At 37.4% G+C, this 25683-nt stretch overlaps 1 protein-coding gene across 1 annotated transcript in view; it reads left to right on the plus strand.

Moving 5' to 3' along the window:
* Positions 1 to 25683, plus strand: part of slc24a3 (solute carrier family 24 member 3) — a 75458-nt gene that overhangs the window by 19750 nt on the left and 30025 nt on the right. Inside the window, exon 2 of the mRNA XM_082154814.1 lies at positions 2265 to 2405. Within this exon, the coding sequence (XP_082010940.1) occupies positions 2265 to 2405 (141 nt within the window). The remainder of the gene's footprint in view (positions 1 to 2264; positions 2406 to 25683) is intronic.

A 25683-nucleotide genomic window follows, 5' to 3' on the forward strand; every position in this document is an offset into this window, starting at 1 on the left:
AAAGGTTATTGAGCTGTTTACACTGTTATATACAATAAAACAGCCTGCACATAAAAATGAGCACAAAAACCTGCCTAGTGCTTACCTTACACAACACGAAGGTGGACCTGCGCTCAGGAGAGCAGACAAATTCTTTCTACGCACACTGCAACGGTCACAATATGACGTCACATTTTGTGCGTATGTTTTAAAAAAACATAGCCTACTTTAATTTATAAATAACACTTTTTAAATAGCCCACGTAAAGTGTTTATTACAAATATATTACTAAATGTTGTATTACAAATTAATAAATGTAAATGAACAAACATTTGCGTTGCATTTACAATCCTGTGAAAACAGGAGGTGCTGCACCCTACTTCCTGCGCTTCTGATTCAGTATAGATTTTGTGAGCACATTTGTGCCACTACTTAATTTACATAATTCCTTTAGTGAATCAAGTGCTAAAACAACTACTGTGTAGTTGTTTTATATTAACAACTATTCACAACTGTTCAAATTAGCAGTTCAATTCATTCTTAGTGAATTTCCCCCAGAAAAATGGAGGGATCATATACCGATAAACAGGCTGTGTGGCTCAGTTTTGTATTTAGCTTGCTCACCTCTCATGTCCCAGACAGATCGCTGCTGTCTCTTTACTTTGAGGAAGACACTAAGCAGTCATATTTTCCAAAAGTGTCGCAACCGTCTTCACTTCACTACATGATTCTTTTGACATCTCAGGGGGTGATGAATTATGAAACAGTTTTTCCTTGGAATGTCAGTTCCTGGATCATGTTTTTTTTCTCCGTTTTTTTTTTGATGAAGACAAACTCAAGTTTCCTATCAGTGCCGAAGAAGAAGAACAGGGTGTTCTGACACTCTCAACCAGATCCCAGTTCTGTATCACTGTATCACATCACAATGTCAAAATGCGTCATGTCATAATGCACCACGCACCCCCGAAGCCCCATCTTGAGTGCTGTTTTTTTTATAAATATAGAGGTTTTATTTATAGCGACTGTAGCGGTAAGTGGGGGCCAATGCTCTGAAAAGAGTTGCTCAGGAAGATGGTTAAGCGGAGTGGAGTAAGGGCATAGGCGCTTGAGGACAGAGCGACCCAGATGACAGTGCTGCCAGAATAATCACCCCCTCCCAGACAAACCCGGACCGAAGCGCTGCTGCAGGAGCGTTCGCCGCGTGATGTCATTTTTATTACGCCTCGCCCTCACTCCGCACCACAGACGGCCCTCATGAATATTCTCCAGCTGACTTTCGGGGCTCTGTTGCTCACAGTAACACAAATGAGAAGCGGAGCCTGTGAGATTTTAACAGTATGTAACATTCCGGCTCGCTGTGTCTCTGTGAATGCGGTGTGAATAGGAGATATCACAGTAATACTGGGCTGAAACAGACAAACCTGCGTAAAACAACACTGCAAGGAGCCCAACTTAGATCAGTGAATCTGAGACTCAGCTGCGTTATGGATTATAGTTTGTATTAGAATTTTGGCTAAAAATAGATGGGAAAAAATGTGCAATTCTCACTTTGACATGCAGGGCCAATGCATTTCCAACGGGCATCAGTAATTTGTGGATGTCTAGAAAGGCAGACCGTTTCATAAGCCATCTCGACTCAGTTTTGGTTGGGAGTGTCACATCTACCAACCGTTTTTGCTGATATTTTGCTCTTCTGTTGGAGTTTTGTGGATAAAAGCATCTAGTAAATGAATAAATGTAAATTACTGTCACATTTACAGGTTAATAATGGAAGAGGGGTGACTGACTTTTCCGTTTGAATGTATGTATTGTGTATTTGTGCTGTCAAAATGACATCCAGTACACAATCTTATCTGCTTCTCTTTCTTATTGAAGTTATTTTCTGTAAGTTTAAGTGAATCCCAGACAATTGCTTAGTCACACAATCACCATAGTTATCACTCAGCATTTGCAAGGTATGGCTTTGCGTTTGCTAAGGAACAAGTTTAGATCAGACTTAATTAGGATAATGTTCTTCAGTATGAGGAAAAGCTCTGCAACATATAACAACAAATTAATACTTTTATTCAGCAAGGAAGCATTATTAATCAAAAGTAACAGTAAACATTGCTTAATAATTGATTTTTTTTAATGTAATTTATTGGTTATTTTAGTAAGTTTTGCATGAGGATTGTCATTTTGGAGGGTTCGTGTCAAATTTGTCATATGTTTTACGACCCAAATACATCTGCTGTAGGTGAATCTAGCCATGGTTAATAGAAATGCTTTTCCTGTGTGTTTTGCAGGTTATAGCCTCTCCAGTCTCTCAGCTGAAGACAGTGAGAAGTGGGAGAGTCGTAGGCTGCTGCAGGACTTTGACATTGACAGCAACTACACTGATGAGGTGCAGGTTGGGCCCAATGCTGGAAAGAACTGCACACCGCCTGGTAAGACGTTTAGCACCACACACACATAAATCCTTACACAATCTACCTGCTCTTTGAGCAGTTGAAACAGGAAGATGATTGTTTTTTGTAGGGAACTTAGCATGACAGATGACTAATGTCACTAGTAACTGGAAACAACTTCACAATGTGATTAAGCAAGAAGTCATGCGAAGTTTCACTTCTGAAATTGTTTTTTTTTGATGGTAGCATTTCCACATTGGGATCTGTATCAGACTTCAATGAACTTCGCAATCAAGTGATGCTTTTTAAAATGAAATAATGTCTCTTATTTGTTCTCCACTGATTTGTGAGTTCACAAAGGTGTTAGTCCTGTATCAGGACTCTCCTGTCATCAGTAACTCAGACACTAACCCTTTTGTTGCGTTCTGAGTGAGTAATCTTGCTGACACAGACTTTGCTATTGTTTCTTTTGGGGATCGCTGCAGGCTAGGGAACATAAAGTGTATTTCAAACTATAGAGACCTGTGAGCCGTGGCCAGGTCAAAGGTTAAACATGGATTTCTGGCCAAGTTGAAGACCAGACATGTCACCTAATAAAGACTTTAACCTCTACAAATGGGGTCTATGAACGTAAAGCTGCGCTAAGAAAAGTAATTGTCCAAATTTAATAGAACCTCATCAGCTGCAATGGCTGAGTTTGATTTGCAATTTGGTTGATGTCTGTACGAGTTCTCACGGTAAACACATCCACGCCTACTTTTAATTTCTGACAGAATTAGTATAAACAATTTGACGTTTCCAATCTGTTCCTCATTATTTTTCCTCATTGTTATTCATTGTTTATTTGCACAGTTGGTGTAGATCTGCTGTGTAATTTGATTCACGAGGCTACAGTGGGCTCCACACTCTTGGACAATGTGAAGAGGCCAATTAGAACAGGTCTGAGGGAAAGGTTAGGCTGAACAAAGTGGTCATCGATACTCTGTGGGTCTATTGATTGACCGTCTCCCTCTTCTTTCAAAGCCCTCCTCTTTCCCCCCTGCAATGCGTTTACCATAGACGGGGATCTACTACAGCACCCTGTTAGTATCTAATTCCATTTCACTACTCATTTTGTTTGTTGCTCAGGAACTTTATGCATATTCATATAGTCAGACTTTTCTATTTTATACATGTTTTATATAGTGGCCCCAGAAAGTATTTGGATAACAGCCAGACTTAAAAATGTATGAATGTCTTTATATAACTAAATATCAAACCCACAGGCATTACAAATATTGCACAGACCCTCGGGCAAAACAAATATTGCACAGACCGCAATAGCAAAATATTTCACAAAAGTAAGTGTGAAACTAGAAACAAGTTTGATTTTGAATTATATAAAATAACAGACATGACTATCGTTCAAAGTTTTTATATAAGCAGATATCAATGCAGTCTTCAGTGTCACATGATCCTTCAGAGATCAATATGCTGATTTGCTGCTCAAGAAAAAAAATAATTATTATAATTTTGGAAACAGTTGTGCAGCTTAATATTTGTGTGGAATCTGTGAGACATTTTTGTCAGGATTTTTTGATAAAAATAGAAAGTTCAAAAGAGCATAACTTATTTGAAATAGACATCTTTCATGTGTCCTTGATTAATAAAAGTATTCATTTATTCTTTAAAAAAATGCTCAAACTTCAAACTTTTGAACGGTAGTAAATGTTGTTCAAATTAAAGACAAAAATTGGTTAAAAATAATGGCACAAATGGCTCAAAAAGTTGATTATGGGAATTATTTGAGTGTTATTTGTTATTTGTTTGCAGATGCTACTTAGTTTGATATTTTGCTTTTAATGCAATGAAACTATGCGTATATTGTTAAATGTGGCTAGAGTGTACTTAGGGGCCACTGTATGTCGTAAATACTGTTATTTTATATGTGTTGGCATGACTTTTATATTTTATATGTGGTAAAAGTAGAAAAAGGGAGTGTTTTAGGCTTAAGGGAAACACTTAATCTGCAGTGAACTCAGAAGAATGTCAAGTCTTATGGAGAGTGAGATAGAGCAAAACTTATGATTTGACATCTGTCCAGAAATAAAACAGCGTAGGTCATTTTCCATGGGGAGCCATTGTATTTACAGTGAGCTCAGTGTGTTACGGCCCGGCTCTGCTGTTATGAGGTGTAAAGGGAGCAGCTTTGCGTCTTTATCTCAGCGTGGCCTGCCTGCTTTTGTTTGTGTTTTTTTCTGTGGGCGGATTTGGGTGAATGTTTCCAAGTGGGGTCCTGGTGTTTTAGGAGGCTGTGTTCCTTGCCAAGCATCTCCTTGATCTTGCCGTTAAAGAGTGAGCTGTGCTCTTAAGCTCTCGCTTGTGTCCAGATGCCCGCTCTCCCACCCGTCTCCAAAACCAGCCTGGCGCCTTGGCACAGGCTGAGGGTTTCCTTACTCTGCTGTTTAAAACTATTCTTCCTTCAATACAGCTGTAGAAGTCTACACATTACACTAGAGAATAAGTCTTGCTCATTTCTTGATATTCAAACCTGTTTTTTGCTACACATACACGAGTGTTGAGAATAACTACAGCATTCAAATGCATGAGTGAATGTCCTATGTTATCATTACAAACTACAGGAGTCACTCCTGAACTTGTGATGCCCCATTTTGGTCTCATGGCTGCAAACAAGAAATTTGGACATTAAAAGTATAGGCTGTTTTTGACAAAGTGATATTAGACTGGAGAGCTATTACTGTGTCGTGACAGAGGGACCTTGTTTTGCCTTTTAATATCTATACTTTATTCACCAAGGTCGCAATAAATTGACCAAAAGTGATAAAGACATTTATTATGTTTAATATTTCTATTTTAAGCAATAATTTGGATATCCTATTTTAAATAAAAGCAGCTGTTTATTTTCTGTTCGTCAAGAATCATGAATAAATATATCATGATTTCCACAAAATATTAAGCAGCACAACTGTTTTTAATATTGATAGTAATAAGAAACCTATCTTGAGCAGCAAATCAGCTTATTAGAATGATTTTTGAAGAATCGTGTGACAGTAATGATGCTGGATATTCAGCTTTGCCATCACAGGAAATATATATATTTTATTACATTTTAAAATATATTTATATAGAAAGCAGTTATTTTAAATTGAAATTATTTTTACACTTTTAATATTTTTAACTCTATTTATGATCAAAAACATGCAGCCTTGTAATTATATATATATTATAATTTAAAAATAAAAATATTGTTCATTTTATAAATGTTATAATAATGTTTAATGATGTTACTGTTGCTTTTATTTACAACTGCTTTTGACAGTGTGTTCACTCTCTTTCTCTTCCTTATTGGGCTTTGAAGGCAGAATCCCTCTCTCAGCATTCTTTCATCCTAAGTTAGTAGTCATTTCATTTTTCTTGTGTTCTCCCGTAAATCTTTAGGAGTTCTGCTTGTGCACAGATCCTCTTCAGCACCTCCTGAATATTCACAAGTGCATCATAACAATCAGACAACCCGTCATTAGCTTGATTACTGAAGCTAATGAGCTGTTAATTATCTCTTCATCCATCAACTCACATTGTCTGTCACACAGCATATAATGTTGCTCAAGCAATAACAGTGACTGACAGGAAACTTTGGAAAATTGTGACCTTTGAACCAGTCACAATTCAGAATTTCAGAATTATTATATTATTATCATTTTCTTTTCAGTGAAATCTTTACCTTTGTGAGGTTTTTTGTTTTTTTGTACAGTTTTGTCCATTAATGCTAAATACTTCAATATAGTAATTTAATATAAATAAATAAATAAATAAATAAATAATTACTGCTAACCTATAAAACCAAATCAAAATCAATTACAAAATGCATTTTAAATGACATTTAATCAGAAGGGAATTCTTCCCTCAGTGGTTCTAGACTAGATTTCTTTAATTGTTATATTGTTTATCAAAAACCATTTTATATTAGCTAAACATTCAACAACACTTCGTATACTAAGACGAATGATCTTGCTCATTTTGTCATTTGTTTTTTAACATATTAAATGCTGTTTGCATTTGCCATGTCCTACTGTGACAGAGCTGCCTTGCCATCATTTTCATCTATCTTATTATATTGTGTTCACTTCCTCTAGTTGAAGTGTGCTCCTGTTTTTGTGTTTCTATCTACGCAGTTGGACATTTGGCTAGCAGATGAGTCATGTGACCTGACCTTTGAGAGCTGTGCTGACATTAGGCTTACGGCAGAGAGAATAGGACTGTTGAAATGTGACTACACTTTGACGATCTGGCAGATGATTAAAATGCTTGCTCTCACCTTTTTTCACCTGTCTATTTTCTCTTTGTTTCCTCTTTGCGGTTACCATGCTGATATCCTCCACAGGAAGACCACAATGTTATTTTTATCTTATCAGTTCTAAAACTTCTTTACACTTATGTAATTTTGTCACATGCTAATGTGAACTTTTAAATAGTTAGTGCTGTTAAAGACATAGTTTACAGGGTTATTATTTTTTACTAAAACTAAAACCATTAAAAAAAATAATTATAATAATTATAATAAAAAAATATATATAATTTTAAAGAATAAAACAACAATTTTACTAAAACTAAAATGTAAACAGAAAATATAAAATAAAATCTAATTCAAAATGTTAACAAAAATTCTGTTAGAAGGGAAAGAGGGAATGAATAGAGATGGCCAGAAAGACTTAAAAGATTAATCAGTGGGATGCCCATGTTGCAGTGCAGCGTGGGTAGTTAGCCAGGCGACTGCCCTTTACACTCATTCACAAAACACACACACACACATACTATAGAAAACAAACACTGCACATTATGAAAGATGAACATTCAGCATGCGGCACACAGCTTGCTCTTTAAACCACTTTCTACCACTTGAACTTTCTACAGCTGTTCATGGAAAGCTGCAAAGTGAACTAACTTGGTTCTGCACAAATACAAAAAAAATGTCCTCCTCGATAGTGAATGTTTCTTGGTGGGAGAGGGAGTTTTTTGTTCTTGTGTCAGTCATATTTATGTTCCTCTAACGAAACAGAACTGCTTACATATCAGACCTCTTCATTGTCTACATGACTCCTACAGTGTCTACTGAAGACAAATGGAAGCAGTCAGTGTTCTCATAGGAACTCCTGATTTGGATCGTGCCTTCTGAACAGCCAGTTGTGTGCTCTTAAATGGCCATTGTTTACAGTTTACACCTCCCTCACCTCAAAGGCTCAGTTTCAGATCTCTTTCTCTAGCTATTTGAGCTGCATTTGCACAATCAGTGTAGAGAAAGGACTGAAAATGTGCTTACTGTGCGCTTTACCAAAACGCCAATATTGCAGTTATAAACACAGTTTGTCTCTCTTTTGCATTGTCACTCACTCTTTCTCTCTTTGTTTCTGCATTTTTGTCCTCTCTCCTACAACACACACACACACACACACACACACACACACACACAAGAATGCACCATATAGCATATTTGTTTTTGACCATTATTAGATATTTTTTTTATTTACACTACCGTTTTGGGGCGGAAAGATATTTCAGATGTTTTTGAAAGCAGTCTCTTATGCTCACCAAGCTGCATTTATTTGATCAACGATACAGTAAAAACAGTATTATTGTAATACATTATTACAATTTAAAATAAATGTTTTATGTTTAATATATTGTAAAGTGTATTTTATTCCTTTGAATGCAAAGCTGAATTTTCAGCAGCCATTTCTCTAGTCTTCAGTATCCTTCAGAAATCATTCTAATATGTTGATTTGGTGCAAATTATATTATATTTCTTATTATTATACATGTTAAAAACAGTTGTTCTGCTTAAAAAAAAGTTTTTTGTTTCATGATTCTTTGATGAATATAAAGTTCAAAAGCATTATCAATGTCTTTACTGTAACTTTTGATCAATTGAATAAAAGATAGATAAAATGGATAAAAATAGATTAAAAAAATCTTACTGACCCCAAACAAGTGTATCTGTATCAGTCGATATTGGATATTTATTTGTGCATGTTCACTTCTATTTTTACTTTTTTAACATAAGTTCACTTAAAGTTAGCCTGTAAAAACACTAATAATTTATAACACTGTTTAATGTAATCTCAAATCTCAAAATGTATTTTCATACTGTATATTATAATGTTGTAATGCATAAATTTTTTGTAGCATTTAAAATGGTTGATTTTAGTTAGTATTGTGCTTTATTTTTAATTTAATAAGACAAACGTCTCGGTTACATATGGTAACCCTCGTTCCCTTTCGTTCGGGAACTCCTACGTCTCGTCGGAGGAGTTTCCAACGAATTGGGATCCCAATTTGTTGGAAACTCCTCCGACCAGACGTAGGAGTTCCCCGAACGAAAGGGAACTAGTAAATATAGTATATTAAACATTTGAATATTGGCTCTTTGTAAGTTATTGGCCATAACATAAAAATAATTATTGATCTGCAAGATGGAAAATTGCCGCCTGCTAAATTTTTTTTTATAAACAATGCTATTAGCGGGTATTGTTCATTCTTAGTAAATTTCCCTCGGAGTTTGTTTTTGTTGTTGTTGTTTATAGGTAGAACATGAGAACATATCCAAGAAGACCTACAGAACTTCTTCCATTTTGCTTTAAAGCCATATGCTTTGGACCAGTCTCCAACCTGCCACAATTACAGATTAGAAAAAGAGAGACCTTAAGATGTTTTTTTGTTTCCATGTTTTACTTTTTTTGCACTGACTCTGAGCTACTATCAGACATACAAGTAACTCAAAGTAAAAGCACATCACTCAGAATAAACAGAGGCTTTCTCAGGAGACATTCCCTGGTGGCTCAACCTGGGTATATTAGACCGGCTCAAACAGATATTTGTTGTCCTGTTCACTGTGACTAACCAGGTTTTTCCTGTCACTCTTTGAGGAGAGATTTCTGGGAAATGCTGAGGCATAGGATTTAAAGAGAGAGAGAAACACATAATGCAAGCAAGATTTATTCGAGGGGATGTTGATTATTTAAGTCCAGACAGGCTGGAGTTGGTTAAAGGTGTGAAAACTCTGGGTGAGAATTCATCATCATCATCATCATCATCATCATGATCCTCTTCCTCGTTGCTACAACCCAAATTAATATTGTGGAGGTTAAAATTAGGTTGTTGAGATGTTAAGGTGCTAGGTGTTGTGAGTTGTTGACAGAACGTTGCTGTATGGTTGCTAAGGTGTTGTTGTTAGCATTTTTCTATGCTGTTGCTAGGTGGCTACACGAGTGTTTTGAGTAGTTGTAAGTTTGTAAGTCAAATTAGTCCATAGCCAAGTCTATATGATAATCTCATGCCTAAGATTTCTCGCTTTTCAGTGTAAATTGTTGGGTATTTTGCCCCCTTTTTTTATCTACCTGCAAAAATAATCATAATATGAAGCACTTAGCAAATCTCACTTTTCGTATTAAAACGTATGATACTTATATATATATACTTATGTATTTATGATTTGGGGTTGGATTTAAAAAATAAGAATTTTTTAAGAAGTCTCTTGTATTTATTTGTTCCAAAATACAGTAAAAAGTTATATTGTGAAACATCATTACAATTTAAAATGTTTATTTTAAAATATTTTAAAATGTAATTCATTCCTTTTTTGATTTATAGAATATAAATAGAAATGATATATTGAAATAGAAATGTTTTTTAACCTTATCAATGTCTTTATGGTAAATTTTGATCAATTTGATGCGTCCTTGCTGACTAAAAGTATTTTTTTAAATCTTACTGATCCCAAACGTTTGAATGGTAGTGTGTGTATTTATACTTGCATGTGGTATTATTCCATTCTGTTTCCTGTGGGAATAGCCATGCCACTCCATTATAACGGTCTACATCACATTACCACTTTGTGTTTGGAGTTAAATAAAGCATGCATGTTGAGTGTGTACTATAGTGTGCGTTTTATTATGGAGTTGTGATGTAACTCTAAATAAAGAATGGCCTGCGGACAGTATGACAGGCTGAGGACAGTGGTAATGTGGATTCAGGAGGATGCACTGGCCCAAGGAGCTCTGTCACATGTAGAAGAGAAGGTCAGAATGTGCAAGACTGAGTGTGTATGCGCACATGAGGGGGTTATGCACATTTGTAAAGAAAATGGATATTAAAAATATGTTTTAAATATATATGAAATGTTGAAATGTATTTTTTCAAAAATGAATTCAATAAAAACAAAATGATTTAGGCTTTACAATAAAAAAAATTTTTTTGTTGTTTTTTTGTTATTAAAATGTTAATAGTGGAGTGAATCCCCAAAAATGGATGTTAGACATTTACAATTATGTATTGCATGCGCTTTTATTCAAAGTGACTTACACAAGTTATGTCTTTTTTCTAGTTGTGTAAGGTATTGGGCTCAATCTGAGTTGCATGTTACATGCGGGACTGGGACTGGGGACTGGGACAACCAGGGACTGGCTGATTTATTTTGGTAAATTGTTTTATTTTGATGTCTGAATGCATTGGTTCGTTCGCCACTGAATGCGGCAGGATGACTTAATGCACAAAAACATATTGCTGACACACATGAATTAGCTCAAAGTAATACAAATGAATTATCTTAGTTCATGGATGTACACAACCTAACAAGGCTTCACATATGGGAAAGACTGCAGAAAGAAAGACGACAGCAAGAAAAAGATATTCCATTGAATCCAAAAATGTTCATCCCTTTATTAGAATGTCTTTTATACCTTTAATGACTCGTTGTCAAATTACACCTTATGTTATATATTGTCATTGTGTTAAAGTTGGAGGTATGATCTTTCCACTGTGAAGGGTGGATTGGGGTGGGAGGCGTGTGTGTGTGTGGGGGGGGTGGGGGGGTGGGGGCTAAATGTCAAATTACTCAGCACAATGACGACAAAGCCTGCTACACGCGATCTGTCGCTGCGAATCAGCATCTATTGCTCCTTCTCTAAGGGTGTATCTGTTTTTGTGTATGTAGGTTTGTATACACATTTTAGCTTTACTATAAATGGACATTGAGATGATGTTGCACAATGTAGCAAATTCCGCTATTTCCTGGAATAGTTTGAAAACACCACATCAAAACATAGCAAACATTGTAATCACTCATGCAAACTCAGAGTCATAATCTAGAGACACAGCCACAAAAGGGTCTGATAATGTGTGTGTGTTACATATGAGAAGCAATATTACTCTTTGCCCTCTGAGCGTTTAGATGACATCCACACCTGCATGAAATCAGGGTTTGCTTCATCTCTGATGATGAATTGTTGGGTCAGGCTTAGGCTTGATTTACTGTAGCAGCAATCTCATCTCTCAAATATTTACTTCTAGCTATCAGAACCATTTGCCAAAGCAAGTCAGTTTCTGAGGAAAAGCAAGCCATGTATAGGAAACATGTACGTTGTGTAAAATGCTATTGAGCTTTTTGAATGAAGTCCTATTAACAATTACTGTAATTTTGAACATATCAGTGTCTTTGATTGGTTTAATGTGTTCATTATTAGTGGTACAGTAAGTTAAGGCAAATGTCTTTGAAATCAGATAAAATGGGATGATGTTAAGTTTACTGTAAAATAGTATTGAGAGCATAAAGAGGCCTTAGTTCCAGAAGAATTTTTTCCATAAATTTTTCCCGTTTGGGTGTTTGCAAGCAGCGATGCCCTTTTTTGTTCTACCTGGTGGCAGAAAATGACAGTTTTGCAGTAGAAGTCTATGGAAGCCATGGAATAAAAGAATAAAAAAGGTAATTTCGGGCCCTATCATAGCGCAACGCAAGTGTTTTGTGCTAGTTTCAGCTTGACGCAGTTATCATTTTCACATCCTGCGCCACGTTGTTTAAATAGCAAATGCATTTGCTGCTGGTCTGAAAACGAGGTGTGTTCAGGCGCATTGATGGCACGTTGCTATTTTGAGGCAACTGAAATAGACTGAGCCATTGACCAACTGAAACCTGGTCTAAAGTCAATGGTGCAATATTTTTTTTGTTATTTAAAGAGCGCGTTAGTAATGTGCACCTATAGGTTGGTCTACAACGCGCGTACACTCTGCTTATTAAACACACAGGGACGCACAGCAGCACACAAACATGCCAAATATTAAACATGGATTACAATGCAAAAGATTATTATTGTGTACATAAAGATATGGTGGAATCCTGCTTGTCCCGTAGATGGTCTGCTTGTGCACTTTAACCTTGCGCATGAGCAGATCCGTTTGCGCTCTGGAGACACGTTCTGCCTTTCCACTATCAAATTCCGTCATGTAAATAGCGAATCCGCCATGGCGCGAATGCAACTGGCATTTAAAGGGAATGGGAGATGAGACTCTGATTGGTTTATTGCACGTAAAGCCCAAAACACACCCATTACTCAGAAGAGAATAGAGCCAACCCTTTTAGACCATGCACCGGGTGTGCCGACCATTTCTCCCGTCGTTAAACTAGCAAAAGTGGATTCGGACACGCCATAAGTGAACTTGCGCCATACGCTTTAGACCATGCGCTTAGATCGTTAAAATAGTGCCCTTCGAGTTTATATCTCACAATTCTTAGAAGAAAAATCTGAATTGCTAGTTATATACATAGTGTTTAGGGTGTTGTCTAGTGTCTGCATGAGACATTTACAGAGTGTTATATAGTCTGTAGCATGTGTATGTGTAATATTAAGTGTGCATGGTGTAGGGTCACTAAGGTGTAGCATGTTTCTGCATAGTGAAAGCATGTGCAACTGCATTTAATGTTTAAGATCTGTCAGTTATTTCTGAAAAGGAACCAGAAAAAAAGCACAACTCACACAAACAGCAACGACACACCCCTGCTGTAAGCATACACATGTGAACACGCACGCATCCACGCGTCCACCCACACTCCCGCAGATGTTGTGTAGCAGTGGTGTGAGGTTTTCTTGTCCTTGCGTGGGTCTGTGTTCTGACTCATGTAGTTTACAGGTACATGCGAGCCGAACTCAACTACAGCTCTTTCACAAACCACATTAATGAAGCAACTTTTTTCCACATAGCAGCCTAGGGCACATCTCTCTCATAGTATCAGTATTTCTATGTACATTTATGGCATAATTAGACGTTCTTATAAAATGTCACTGTAATAATTATACACATTAAGACATAACATTGTTTTATTATAAAGCGTGTACAAATTATGGCAGATAACGGTGAGAATTAGCTTTTATCCTCTGAATGCTGTGTGATCTCGGGAACACAGGAACCACCACGGTTGTTGAACCTTGTGACACCTGCGGGGACGTTCTCATCAGTGCTCGAGCATCTAATTGGTATTTCTCGGCATGATTTGCTGTGTAACCCAAGCAATAAATCAAAGTTAACACAGACATCTTTGCACACCATTAATCTCATTAATGCAGTTTTTCCTTAATAGTGAAAATCAATTTGAACTGACTCTAGACATATTTGAGCTGCGTCTCCCAGGGAGGCTAAAAGAACAGTACCTCAAGGGTAGCATGTATTTTGATAAATTGAATTCACCTCAAGGTCACTGAGAAACGTCTTGAAACACTAAACCCACTGATCTTCCTGAACCATCAAACTCCTTATGTTTTGTAAGGTATTAAATTCACTTCAGGACGTTCCCCCCGCCCCTCCCCTGTGCATTAGAAAGTGTTTCCAGTACCCCTGTTTTAAAACGGAAGTTGTGATAGTCTTTTCTTCCCTATTATGACTTGTATCATAATGACGTACAGTATATCAGCAAACAGCTTCTCGAACAAGAAAAAATGTAGGGGGGAACTTTTGCTGTGATCTCATGTGAGTGACAGGTTGTCCTGCCCTCGTACCAAATCATGGCGTCAGAGAAGAGACATTGCTGCGAGAGGGAGGGGAAGGGCACGTGAAATTAAAAAAGAAATAATGATGTTTGAGGATAAATAATTTATATTCCGCAACGTTCCATTAAAAAAATATGAATTTTCTGTTTTGAAAGGTAATGTTAATCATGGGGCTGGAGGGGAAATCACAATATACTTAGTACTTCAGTGTTGCAGCTTGTGTGTTTGTATGACAAACACCTATAATATTGTGTAAGAGAACAGTATGCTTCTTTCTTTTTTTTTCTTTCTTTTTTTGCTGGGCATGTGTTTTCTAGTTATTCTGTACTAAAACTTGATAAGCACAAATGTACATTGAATGCTGTGTGTTTCTAATGGATATTGCTTTTTTGGAACAAGGGTAGTGGAGAGTGGGGCAAGTTGAGCCACTGGACCATCAATATACTGTAATTAGACATTAAATTCACTTCTCAGATCTTCTTCTTACAACTTAAAGGTATGGTTCACCCAAAAATGACTTTCTTTTTATTTGCAGAACAGAAAAGAAGATATTTTGAAGAATGTTATTTTACAAACAGTTTTGGTAAAAATGTACTTTAATTGTATGGACAAAAAACACTGAGACATTTCTCAAATATCTTTTATCTTCTTTAACTATAATTTTAAGTAAAAACTCTCAGGTATTTAGCTATATTATTATTATTGCTTTCTTATAGCTGCATTGTTATTTTTGTATTATTTGTTTTAAAAAAAGAGAGAGAAAAAAAAGATACTATCATGCCAATTTCTATAATTTTGTCAAAGAAAATTGATGTTTTTAGAGTGAGAAAACACCACTACTTTAATACCACCCATTTCTTAAAATCCTTTGCTGATTGTGAAATCTGTGTTTTTGCTTGTTCTTCTGATGTCGATTCCATTAAGGAACTGGCTTTTTAGATGAAGTTGAAATAGAAGTGGTGATCATTCTTTCTTCTTTATTGTGGCATAAATCCAAGTAAAATAGCTTTTCTGAACAAGAAGAAATGTAGTACGGGACTTGATTTTGTCCATTAGGAAATGATTGGATCGTTGTTGTTTGCTATTGCTGCAATCTCATGCGAGTGACAGGTTCCTTGAGGGAAGGGGATTATTGTCAAGTCCTTGCACCACTGCACACGTCATTAGAGAAGAGGTGACATTGCGAGGGGGAGGGAATGTTATTGTTTTTGATTACAAAACGACATAAAAAAAAAAAAAAAATTATATTAAACTGCAATATTCCATAAAAAATAAGAGTAGCCCATTTTGATTTCATCAGGAATATTACAAAAGACTAACAGGGTGGAAAGTTATATTGTATGGAAGCTTGTTTCCACCACAAAAAAAAATTAAAAAAATTAATTGTGACATTTTTTCCATTTTTCAGAATTTACAGAATATAAACTCGCAATTGGGAGTTATAAAGTCAGAATTGTGTGATATAAAGTCGGAATTGCGTGCTATAAAGTCACAATTGCAATATATAAACTTGCAATTCTGACTTTTTTTTTCTCAAATTGCGGGGTTTTATCTCACAATTCTGAATTTATAACATCCAATTGCGAGTTATAAAGTAAAAATTTTGAGATATAAAAGCCCTAGTAAAAAAAACCTATACCAAAATGTATTTAAAATACATACATTTCATACTAGGTACACTACAAACCATTAACATATTTACTGACATATCGCTTGAGACTTAAGGCCCGTTCACACCAAGCACGATAACTATAAAGATAACGATAAAGATAACTATATATGCATCCACACCAACGACCGATAACGGTCTTTTTATTCTAAGCACGCGCGCGCCCGCGCTGTCAATGATGGGATAAAAACATCGTCTAGTCAACACCTTTATGTATACAACGCCTTTTTCACTGCAACTTCAGCAATGTTGTCAAAACTAGCGCTGGATAGCCTACCTGAGGTAATTTTGTTACATGCTAAACTGCATAATATATCTCATCGTTAATAGCCTACTTCTCACCATTTATTCCCAGGATACGACCGATTGCTTTCCATATATCCATCTTTTTTAACGTATCCTTGAAAAGGGGGTTTGACTTGTCAAACAGTGGAGGATTTTTTTGTACCTCGACGATTAACTTCTCTGCAATGTCATCTGCCATTTTAAATGCGCGAGACCTTTAAATTAGAATGGATTCTGATTGGCTGTCAGTGTTTTATCGTTGGACAGCTGGAAAAAAAATTGTTCTGAAAGTGATCCCAACGATATCGTTCCTCATATCTTTATCGTTATAGTTGTGGTGTGAACTCTGTTATTCTTTAATATGGAGAACGATTTTTAGAATTATATCTTTATCGTTATCTTTATAGTTATCGTGCTTGGTGTGAACGGGCCTTTACTGGTATAAATATTGTAATTCAACTTTATTTGGGGAAGTTCTTTATTGCACAATGCACATTTCTTAATATTAAGCCTAAAATGTGCTTTAATATCACTATTAGTAAGGATAGTATGATCACTGTATAATATCAGTCTTTAAATGCAAGACATTTAAAATGTACCTAAAGTATACTTGAAATAGTTTCATTTTAACACAATCAAATATACTTAACCTTTAGTTGAAGTATAGAAATTTTGTTTACCAAAAGTACAATTGCACTGTATTTATATTCAGTACGTAAATATTTATATGTATTTGTAGTATACTTAGCATAAAATAAATGTATTTCAAATACATTTTGGTATATTTATTTTTCCCTAGGGAAGTTAGTCTTTTTCACCCCCTCAGAATTGGAATTTATAACTCACAACTGCGAGTTTATATCTCACAATTCTGAGAAATTAAGTCAGAATTGCGAGGAAAAAAGTCAGAATTGCGAGATGTAAACTTGCAATTGTGAGAAACAAGCTTCCATGATATTGAGCTTTATTAGTTATTTTGAGTTACATGTAAAACTGTAAGATGATTAAATATATATTTTTTATGATATCAGAGGGAAAAGTGCATTAAGTGAATAAAAAGCAACAACCGCTCAAATCAAAGCGGTGAAATTATTTAAAATTATCATGTTTACTTGTGACATTATGATAAACTTAATCTCACTAAAATGATTTCCATCTTTAAAAATACAATTTAAAACTATATTCATATTTTATCCAGCATACTGACATACTGTTTATGATGGAGACAATTCAATGTACTACATTAGATGACTGTCCCAATAGTTGCAACCTATAGTGAGTCAGTGGACCTGGCAGGGTGGCCCCAAAAAGCTGGATGCATTAATGGGGCGATTGGTGTTTTATGCCGATGTTGCTTCACCCTGTGCACGTGAGCAGCTGCGGAATTCCACAGTCGTGACACACTCGCATGTAAACACGTTCACCATCCCTGCTTCATGTTTTCTTACAGCGCTGGCCAGTGAGAGGCTGTCATGACCCCAGTCCTTTATTAAATAAAGGAGTGCATGCCTAAGGAGAAGTCTATGCTGATGATGAAGAGCCATTTCAGCTTCACTCTTCTGCCTTGTTTGATGCATTTATTTTTAGCTGGCCTGCTGGGATTTCATGCGCCACTGTTAAAGGCTGATACACATATGTAGCGTGTAGATTTTTTTTCTTTTTATGTTTCTCTCGCTTTCCTTTCTCTCCTCTCTCTCTCACTCTCTGTAATCCCCCTCTTCCCTTTATTGCTTCTATTCCTCTCTATCTCATACACTCACACTATCCAGCGTGTGATGGACAGGCTCAGAGTGTGATGTCATCAGTGCTGCAGGGATGCTTGAGCTTCTCTGATTATGTAATACACTCAAACAACGGCTGGGAAAAAAGCGATGACATCACTCAAACTGCAGAAAAGCTAGATTTCAAACCTTCTAATCCGGGTCACTTTAGTGTCTAATGTATGATGTATCACTTTAGTGTCTAATGTATGATTATTAGAAGTGCGTAGCCTTCTATTTGCCGCTTATGTCTAATCTAATTGCATAATAATCGAGCAAGTAGAAACGTTTGACTGGATATGCTTGGATTTTTCCTACTTCACCATTTCTTCTCATAATGGAAAGCCACCACACATTTTAGATACACATTTGAATATTAGAGACGACAGAAAACAATAGGGAGAAAGGCCCAAGCCAGACTTGGTTCACCCGCATGAGTGCCACCGCACATGTTTGAGCACGTGCATAACTCGCCATGCCACGTATCCGACCTCTGTGCAGATTTAAGATGTAGTAGATAGGGAGGCACAATATATTGGTGACCATATTGATACAAATGCCAACAATTAATTCTGTCTATCAATCTATCTGTCCATCTGTACAGTGTATGCGGCAGTATTTGTATTTAAATTTAGTTTAAAAAATAGTTTTATATGTCCATATGTGGTGATTATTTGGGTAGATTTAGCCTCTTTGAACATCAATTTATCAATTTATTTGAATTCACAGTTGCATATGTACAGAATGTATAAGTGTATAAGCCACAGAATAACAACTACAGATATTCACATCCCCGTTTCTTTTGAAGGGAGAAATTGACTAGTTACTGTCTAATGTATCATCTATCTATCATCTAACTATATATGTATTACTTAAAATGATTGTATTTGTTAATATTTTGATTTATCTTTTATTTTATATTAAAAGTTTTCATTTTATTTTTAGTCATTTTCACTTTCATTTTCATTCATACTTCCAACTTATTTTCACGTGCAACATCTAATCTAATATTTATATTTTATTTTATTTCAGCTTTATTTCTAGCAACGAATACCATTTTTACAGGTTTTGGTTTTAGTGTTAGGCTTAAACACTGGTCTGAAATGTCTCAGGTTATGACTGTAACCATGGTTCCCTGAAAAGAGAACAAGACACTGCGTTGGAAGTTACGACACTATAGGAACGCCTCTGCGTGAAGTCACTCACAGGCATGCAGGACGTATGTTATAGTCCCAGTAAAATGGGCCCTCACAACAACTAGAGGCAAAAGGAAGGTCACACGCCTCGCAAGCTGGACATAGCCTTAACAAACTGTTTGCTTATTTTCTGTTTGGATGCCAAGGAACCCTGCATGGGTGAACCATAGCATACCAACAACTGGTCAGTCTTACGCCACTGAGCAGACCAGTGGACGTAACACAAACGCCCTGACTGGGCAAAGCAAATCAAAATTCTCTTTGTACTCCGACACGAATGGAGGAGGATAACAGGCCTGCAAGACTACTTAGCGAGAATTGAGAATAAGGTAACTTCTCTGAAACAGTTTCAATAGTTCAAAGAAGTATCAGGGACAAACCTCTAGAACCACAGCCAAATTCCAGGCCGGAACTCTCGCTTGTATAGTAGGCCTTAACCTCAATGTCCCACGAAGTCCAGGCAAGGGTTAAGGATTGTACCCCTTGCCTGGGACAGAAGGGTCCCTCCTGATGGAAATTTCCAATGGAGAGCTATTGAAGAGAGACATATGGTCTGAGAACCATACTCGGGCCGTCCAGAATTAAGCTACAATAATTAGATGGGCCTTTTGTCTGGGTATCCTTTAGCTTCCGCGGTAAAATGTCACGCATCACAGGACGATATTCCACAAAAAAGTGATTACACAAGTGCTGCAGACACAATCATGCAGAGGCGGAACCATAGTCTTTACTTCCAACGCAGCCCGAGTTACCTTTGAAATTCCCCAATCTTTTAGATATAAAAAATTTAACCTTAGGGTTTTGGATCTAGAGCTCCCTTGCTTTTTGTAGAAAAAAAAAGAAAGAAAATGGATTCTTGACAATTGAAACCAGAGCGTGCAGCTTTGAGAAAGGAAGCAGCCTTGAGGGCCGCACTCAGCGGGGCCGCACTTGAGGGCCGCACTCTGGAGAGACTAAAAGCGAGGCTGCTGTTTGCCTCGACTGTGGAGAGGCGTTTAAGAGAGATGTGACAGTGAAGTGTCATAATCTCTCTGCGTCTCAGCACAAAATCCTCAGATTGAACTGGAAGTAGAGTCGTAGCTGTGAGTTTGGATGTAGATACATCATTTGCAATGAGCTCACTGCTTAATTATTAACAATCTCTGAATAATGCAGGGAGTTCTCTGAGAACAGAGACATTGGCTGCTCTTACACTAGTAGCAGTTTCTGTCATAGAGCTATTAGCATATGCGTGTGTGTGCGTGTTCGTTTGTGTGTTGTGTAAACATGTTTGTGCGTCTCTCCTCTCTGCCTCTCTGCTCCCTTCAGAACCCAGCCGTGTCTGTGTCCCACAAGGGCCTCTGATTTCCATCTCGATGGAACCGCAGCTGTGCTTTCACCTCTCACAACTCTCCAAAACAAACTTCATGGTGTTAATCATCGATTCCACTTAATGGGCTTTAGTGCCGTAAAGTATAAGAGTCAAATTTGGATTAGAGATTATTAAATCATGTACATCAAGGAATTTTAGGGTCAAGGATTTGAATTGTAGCCTACGGTTTGAGACTAAAGCCCTATTCGGACGGGACTAGTTTTCCAAACGACGTTTGAGTTAAAATTCTTATCAACCTACGTCTGTGATTTCATGTACGGATTCGGACGGGACTAACATCTCCGTGTTTATTACCGAGGTAGGAGTGTCTGTGTTTTACATGTGGGCATTGCAGAAGATCACGTGTTCAGAATGCGTGGATTGCGTATGAAATATAAAGTAAAACGTCCTAACGTATTTAGTGTTTTGTAAACATTTTATAAAAATTGTAGTATAAAAAAACTAAACATACATTTATCATCATGATTTTATAGATCTGGGTTCTTATAATAAACCCACTGGAATAAAACGTTTTAACTTATAGGCTATAATTTACACGTTATGTAATTAAGTGCAGAAATGAAAGTAATCTTACCTGAAACTGATACAGTAGCCTACTAAATTAAGCTTCTTAACAGTTTATGTGATTTGGGGGGGGGACACTCAAATGATGGTTGACGGACGTCATATAGAATAAATTATTTGAATATCGTCCATTAATGGTTATCTGCCGTAAAAACAAAAAACAAAAAATTATGGTTTAGATGATTGGCTCAAAACAACACATCTGCAGAACTGAGTGCTCATGAGCCAGATGGAAGGTTTAAGATCCAGTGCCCATTATGTGGTCACCATCTAAAAGAGCCCTCTGAAATCAAAAACCAGTCTGATGCCAGAAAATCACCTTCTAAGTAAGAAACACCTGAGATATCTCTTTTGTGATTATTTTTTTCTTTCCATTGGTGGCGGAGATGAGTGATCAGTCTGCATTGACATGTAGAGAGAGAGAGACAAGGAAAGCGAGAGGAGGGTAAGACTAATGATGATATGTGTTAAATTTAAACAGCAGAGATTGCAGATGGATAGGCTCCTTGTGGACTGTGTTGCTTTACAGCTATATTTTTTATCCCTCATCACACTTAAAAATGAATGAGTAGCACTGTGTAGAGGAAGCATGGACAGGATCGGGCCTGCTGCCTCATAGGGCTCACTCGCACTGGGGTAATGTGCTGTTATGACCTGCCTCCTGTTTGGACCTCTTACTGTCATCATTCTGATTCTTCCCGTTTTATTGGGTTGGGTGTGCTTAAATTTAGAGATGCACAATATGTTGGTACCATATCAGATATCGGCTGAAATTGGAGATTTTATTTTATTTCTATTTTATTGGTATTATTTTAAAATAAATATACTTATTTCCCATGCGCATGTTTTTTCCCCCTTATTTTTATATTTTGATCACCTTTGCAGTCATCTAATTTCTGTTTTTATACTGGGCTGGATATTATTATCCACATTTACTTTCACAAATTCATAGCATTTAAAATTAACGATTTCAGCTTTTAGTGCTTTATTTTTAATTCATTTTGTTTAATATATTTAGAGTATACCCTACCATTCAAAACAAAAGTTTCTTATGTTCACCAAAGCTGCATTTATTCAGTACAGTAGAGAAAAGTAAGTGAAATGTTATTACAATTTAAAATAGTAATTTTTCTTTTAATATTTTTCAAAATGTAATTTATTGATGTAATGGAAACTCTGACTTTTCCGCATCATTACTCCAGTCTTCATTGTCACATGAACCTTCATAAATCATTCTGATATGCTGATTTAGTGCTCGAGAAACATTTCTTATTCTTATATAAATTAACTTGTGCTGAATCATATTTTTGTAGAGACCATTTTTTCAGGATTCTAGAATTTTTTTTTTTTTTTTTTTTTTTTTTTTTTTTGTAAAAGTAATTAAAATCACTTTTGATGGATTTAATGAGTTCTTGCTAAATAAAACAAATGAAAAAAAGTTTAAAAACATCCATTTATTGACTATAACTTGAAAATACTTATCGGCTTATCGGTTTTACCCAGAATTTTATTAGCAGTATATTCCTAAACAAGTCATCTTTAATTTCTTCACCATTGGTTCTCAGCTGGCTTTTCTTCAGGACACAGGTGGTTTATCATACAATAGTAAGAAAAATAAAACATTGGAATGTATTAATATTCCCAAAAATATGCACAATTATTAACAGGCTAAATAAGAAAATTGGCAATTTGTAGATGCATTCATAACAAGTGTGAGTTTATATTACTTATATTACTATTAGCTCTTGAATTTAGAGATTCATTGATGCTTCTAATACTTTTAAATAAATTTAGGTTGCTATTCATGTATGTATTCTGGGTCATTTGTTGTGAGTTTGTGTCTGTGAGAGAGGGTGTATATTATATTTGAAGTTGTCAAAACTTATATCCAACAGTGAAGAGACCTTCACTCTCCCCCTCTCTCTGTTTGTTTTCTTCCTTTCGTGACTCCCAGAGGTACAAACAGCTTTAAAAGTTAATAAAACACCTCTGGTTAGTCACTGGGAACACATGTCAGGAGAGAAACAGAGAGAACCCTGGGTTGTGAGGGTTTTTGTTTGTTTGTTTGTTTGCTTGCTTATTCAACATTGTGAGAGGTGTTCACTCATGTCACATTACATTCATCATTGTCTCTGTTGCCTGGTCGTCTCTTTTGACAACATTTCCATCAATACACTGATCAGTTAATTTGCTCTGTCTTGTTTTTGCAGACCTTTCTGGCACAGACGTTTTTCTTTACGAGCATTCCACCTCAATAAATGTGTTTGTAATTAAACACAGGCCCGGTCATGTGAGCAGCCAAACATCATGAGATGGAGCGGTCGGAATGGACATAGCATGGCAGGCAGCAGCCTCCCACTGTCTCCATCCCGCCGAGTAAAGCCTTCATGTGCTTCACTTCACGCAGAGCCGGATCTTCACGGCTCCTCGTCCTTCCCCAGAGGAAGCTTTAGCTTATCAGAGGCCTTAGTCTGGTATTGTGGGGCTGAAATATTCACTCATCCGCATAGAATTCCTCTTTATGATCCTGCAGTGTAAGGTCTGTGTTGTGCACGAATGGCCCTCACAGTTTGCCAGCATGTGTGAGTATGTGTGGGTGAGAGAGAGAGAGATCGAGCATGTGTTGTTAAATGTTCCCACACTGTGTAATGCAGACCTAAGTGAGGGGAGGATGGAAAGAAGGAAATAAAGTGAGGCACATGGTTCCCATTGTGCAGTTGTTTATGTTCAGTGGGTATGTGCTTGAGTGTGGAGTTTTACCTGACAAACTTTCTTCTGCAGATTTATACTTGCTTCTGATCATTTCAACTGTATTTTAGCTCTAAGTTTCAGTTGCCCAACTATCAGTCACTACAACGTTATGTCGACTGACAAATGGGGTCTCACTTGGGAGCCCCAATCACCTCTGAGTTTTAGAAAAATCCACTCATTCAGATTTTTGCTGCAGAGCCGAGTGGTTGCACAGTGATCACTCTTCCAGTCACCAAGCAACAAAAAAAGTGCTACAGAAGATCGTTCTACACAGTTGGAGAGAGTGCATTCAACGGTTTTCGACTTATCAGTGCACAGTTAAGTGCAGCGAAATTCCCCTGGGTGCTTCCCTAAAAGAGCAAGCACGGTCGGCAAGCATCTTTTAAAGATGCCTTTCTGTCCATGATTGTGTTTCTGGATGCGGTCGTTTCCTGTCTTCATCTAACAGCCACGGCTCTGTCTCACATGTCTGGGGCGAGAGCATGCTGAGGCAGTGTTTGTATATGGTTCATGCCCTCAGAGCGAGTCACTGCGGTTGCGACTGGAGTTCCCTATGTTGTTGCCCAGCACACTGCCTCTGTACAATGCAGAGCCACGGGCATGGTGAAGGTGGCAGAGGGGTGGTGGCGCAATGGATAAGACACATGCCTTTGGTGTGAGAGACCCGGGTTCGAATCCACTGTAAGACACCAATGTGTCCCTGAGCAAGACACTTAACCCCTAGTTGCTCCAGAGGCGTGCGACCTCTGACATATATAGCAATTGTAAGTCGCTTTGGATAAAAGCGTCAGCTAAATGAATAAATGTAAATGTAAATGTAAATGTGAACACTTTGGGAGACTGACGGTTACATGGGAGCACTTCTGCCGTCGAGCTGCCGAGTGATGGCACGGGTCCTTCGCACGGGGGGCCCAACGTGTCATTCGGCACTCCGGGTAAGGATCAGATGTTCGATAGCTGCATCGGAGAGCGGGCTACTGTCCTCTGCAGGGGTAGATGAAGCCGCCGAGCTTCACCGTTCTGGCGTAGTCGCTCAGGCTGAGTTGGATGCAGAGTTGACGGTCATGCTTGCCCGGGCCTCCGCGGGCATCGGAATCGAGTGGAACCCTCCACCTTGTCCTGAGCACTCGCAGTGTCCACAGCCGTGTTCCGCCCCTGTTCCCAGAAGTGCATGACACCATGTCCAGCCACGACGACGACACGCGATGATTCTATTTTAGAAATGGTTTATATCTCTGCAACGTCTCGGCTGGAACAACAACAGAAAGTGATAATCTCAGGTACTGTTTCTGTGCTTTATGTAATGTTAAAAGCGTCTGTGTGAGTTTGAATATCATTTTGCGTGTTTTTATAGCCGTACTGAAAGCAACTCACCTCAGATTTTCAAAATAAATAAAAGTGAACAAGAACGTTTAAACTGTCAACTCATTGTTTACAGACAATTGTATTCTATGACATACTCAGTATTTATTTTTAATAATGTTAAAATGGTATAATATTCATGAATTTGATTATGTACTTATCCATTTCGTTGCGAGTGCCGGGAGCTTGCCGAGAGAGCCCGCCAATGCGCTCTTCTGATTGGCTGTGATTTGAATCGCGTCCCATAGTCGTGTCGCATCTGGTGTGTATAGACAAATTATCTGTCGCTGGAATCTTATCGCATCGCTTCTGGTTAGAACACGGTGTGAGGAGGTTCAGAAATTGTGCAAGGCACCTTTCACTACCCTCGATGGTGGGGCTGCCAAGATTTACATGTAGATTCCCCAGGCGGAGCGTGCAATTGCGGTGCTCTTTTGCCTGCCACCTCAAAGGCCTCTAAGACGACGGCAGCCCTGGCTGCTAAGGCTTACAGTGCCACTAACCAGGCTGCTTTCACCCTGCATGTGATGGCCATCCTGTAACATTCT

The sequence above is a fragment of the Leuciscus leuciscus genome (assembly GCF_965113295.1).
Source record: "Leuciscus leuciscus genome assembly, chromosome: 22".
NCBI lineage: Eukaryota > Metazoa > Chordata > Actinopteri > Cypriniformes > Leuciscidae > Leuciscus > Leuciscus leuciscus.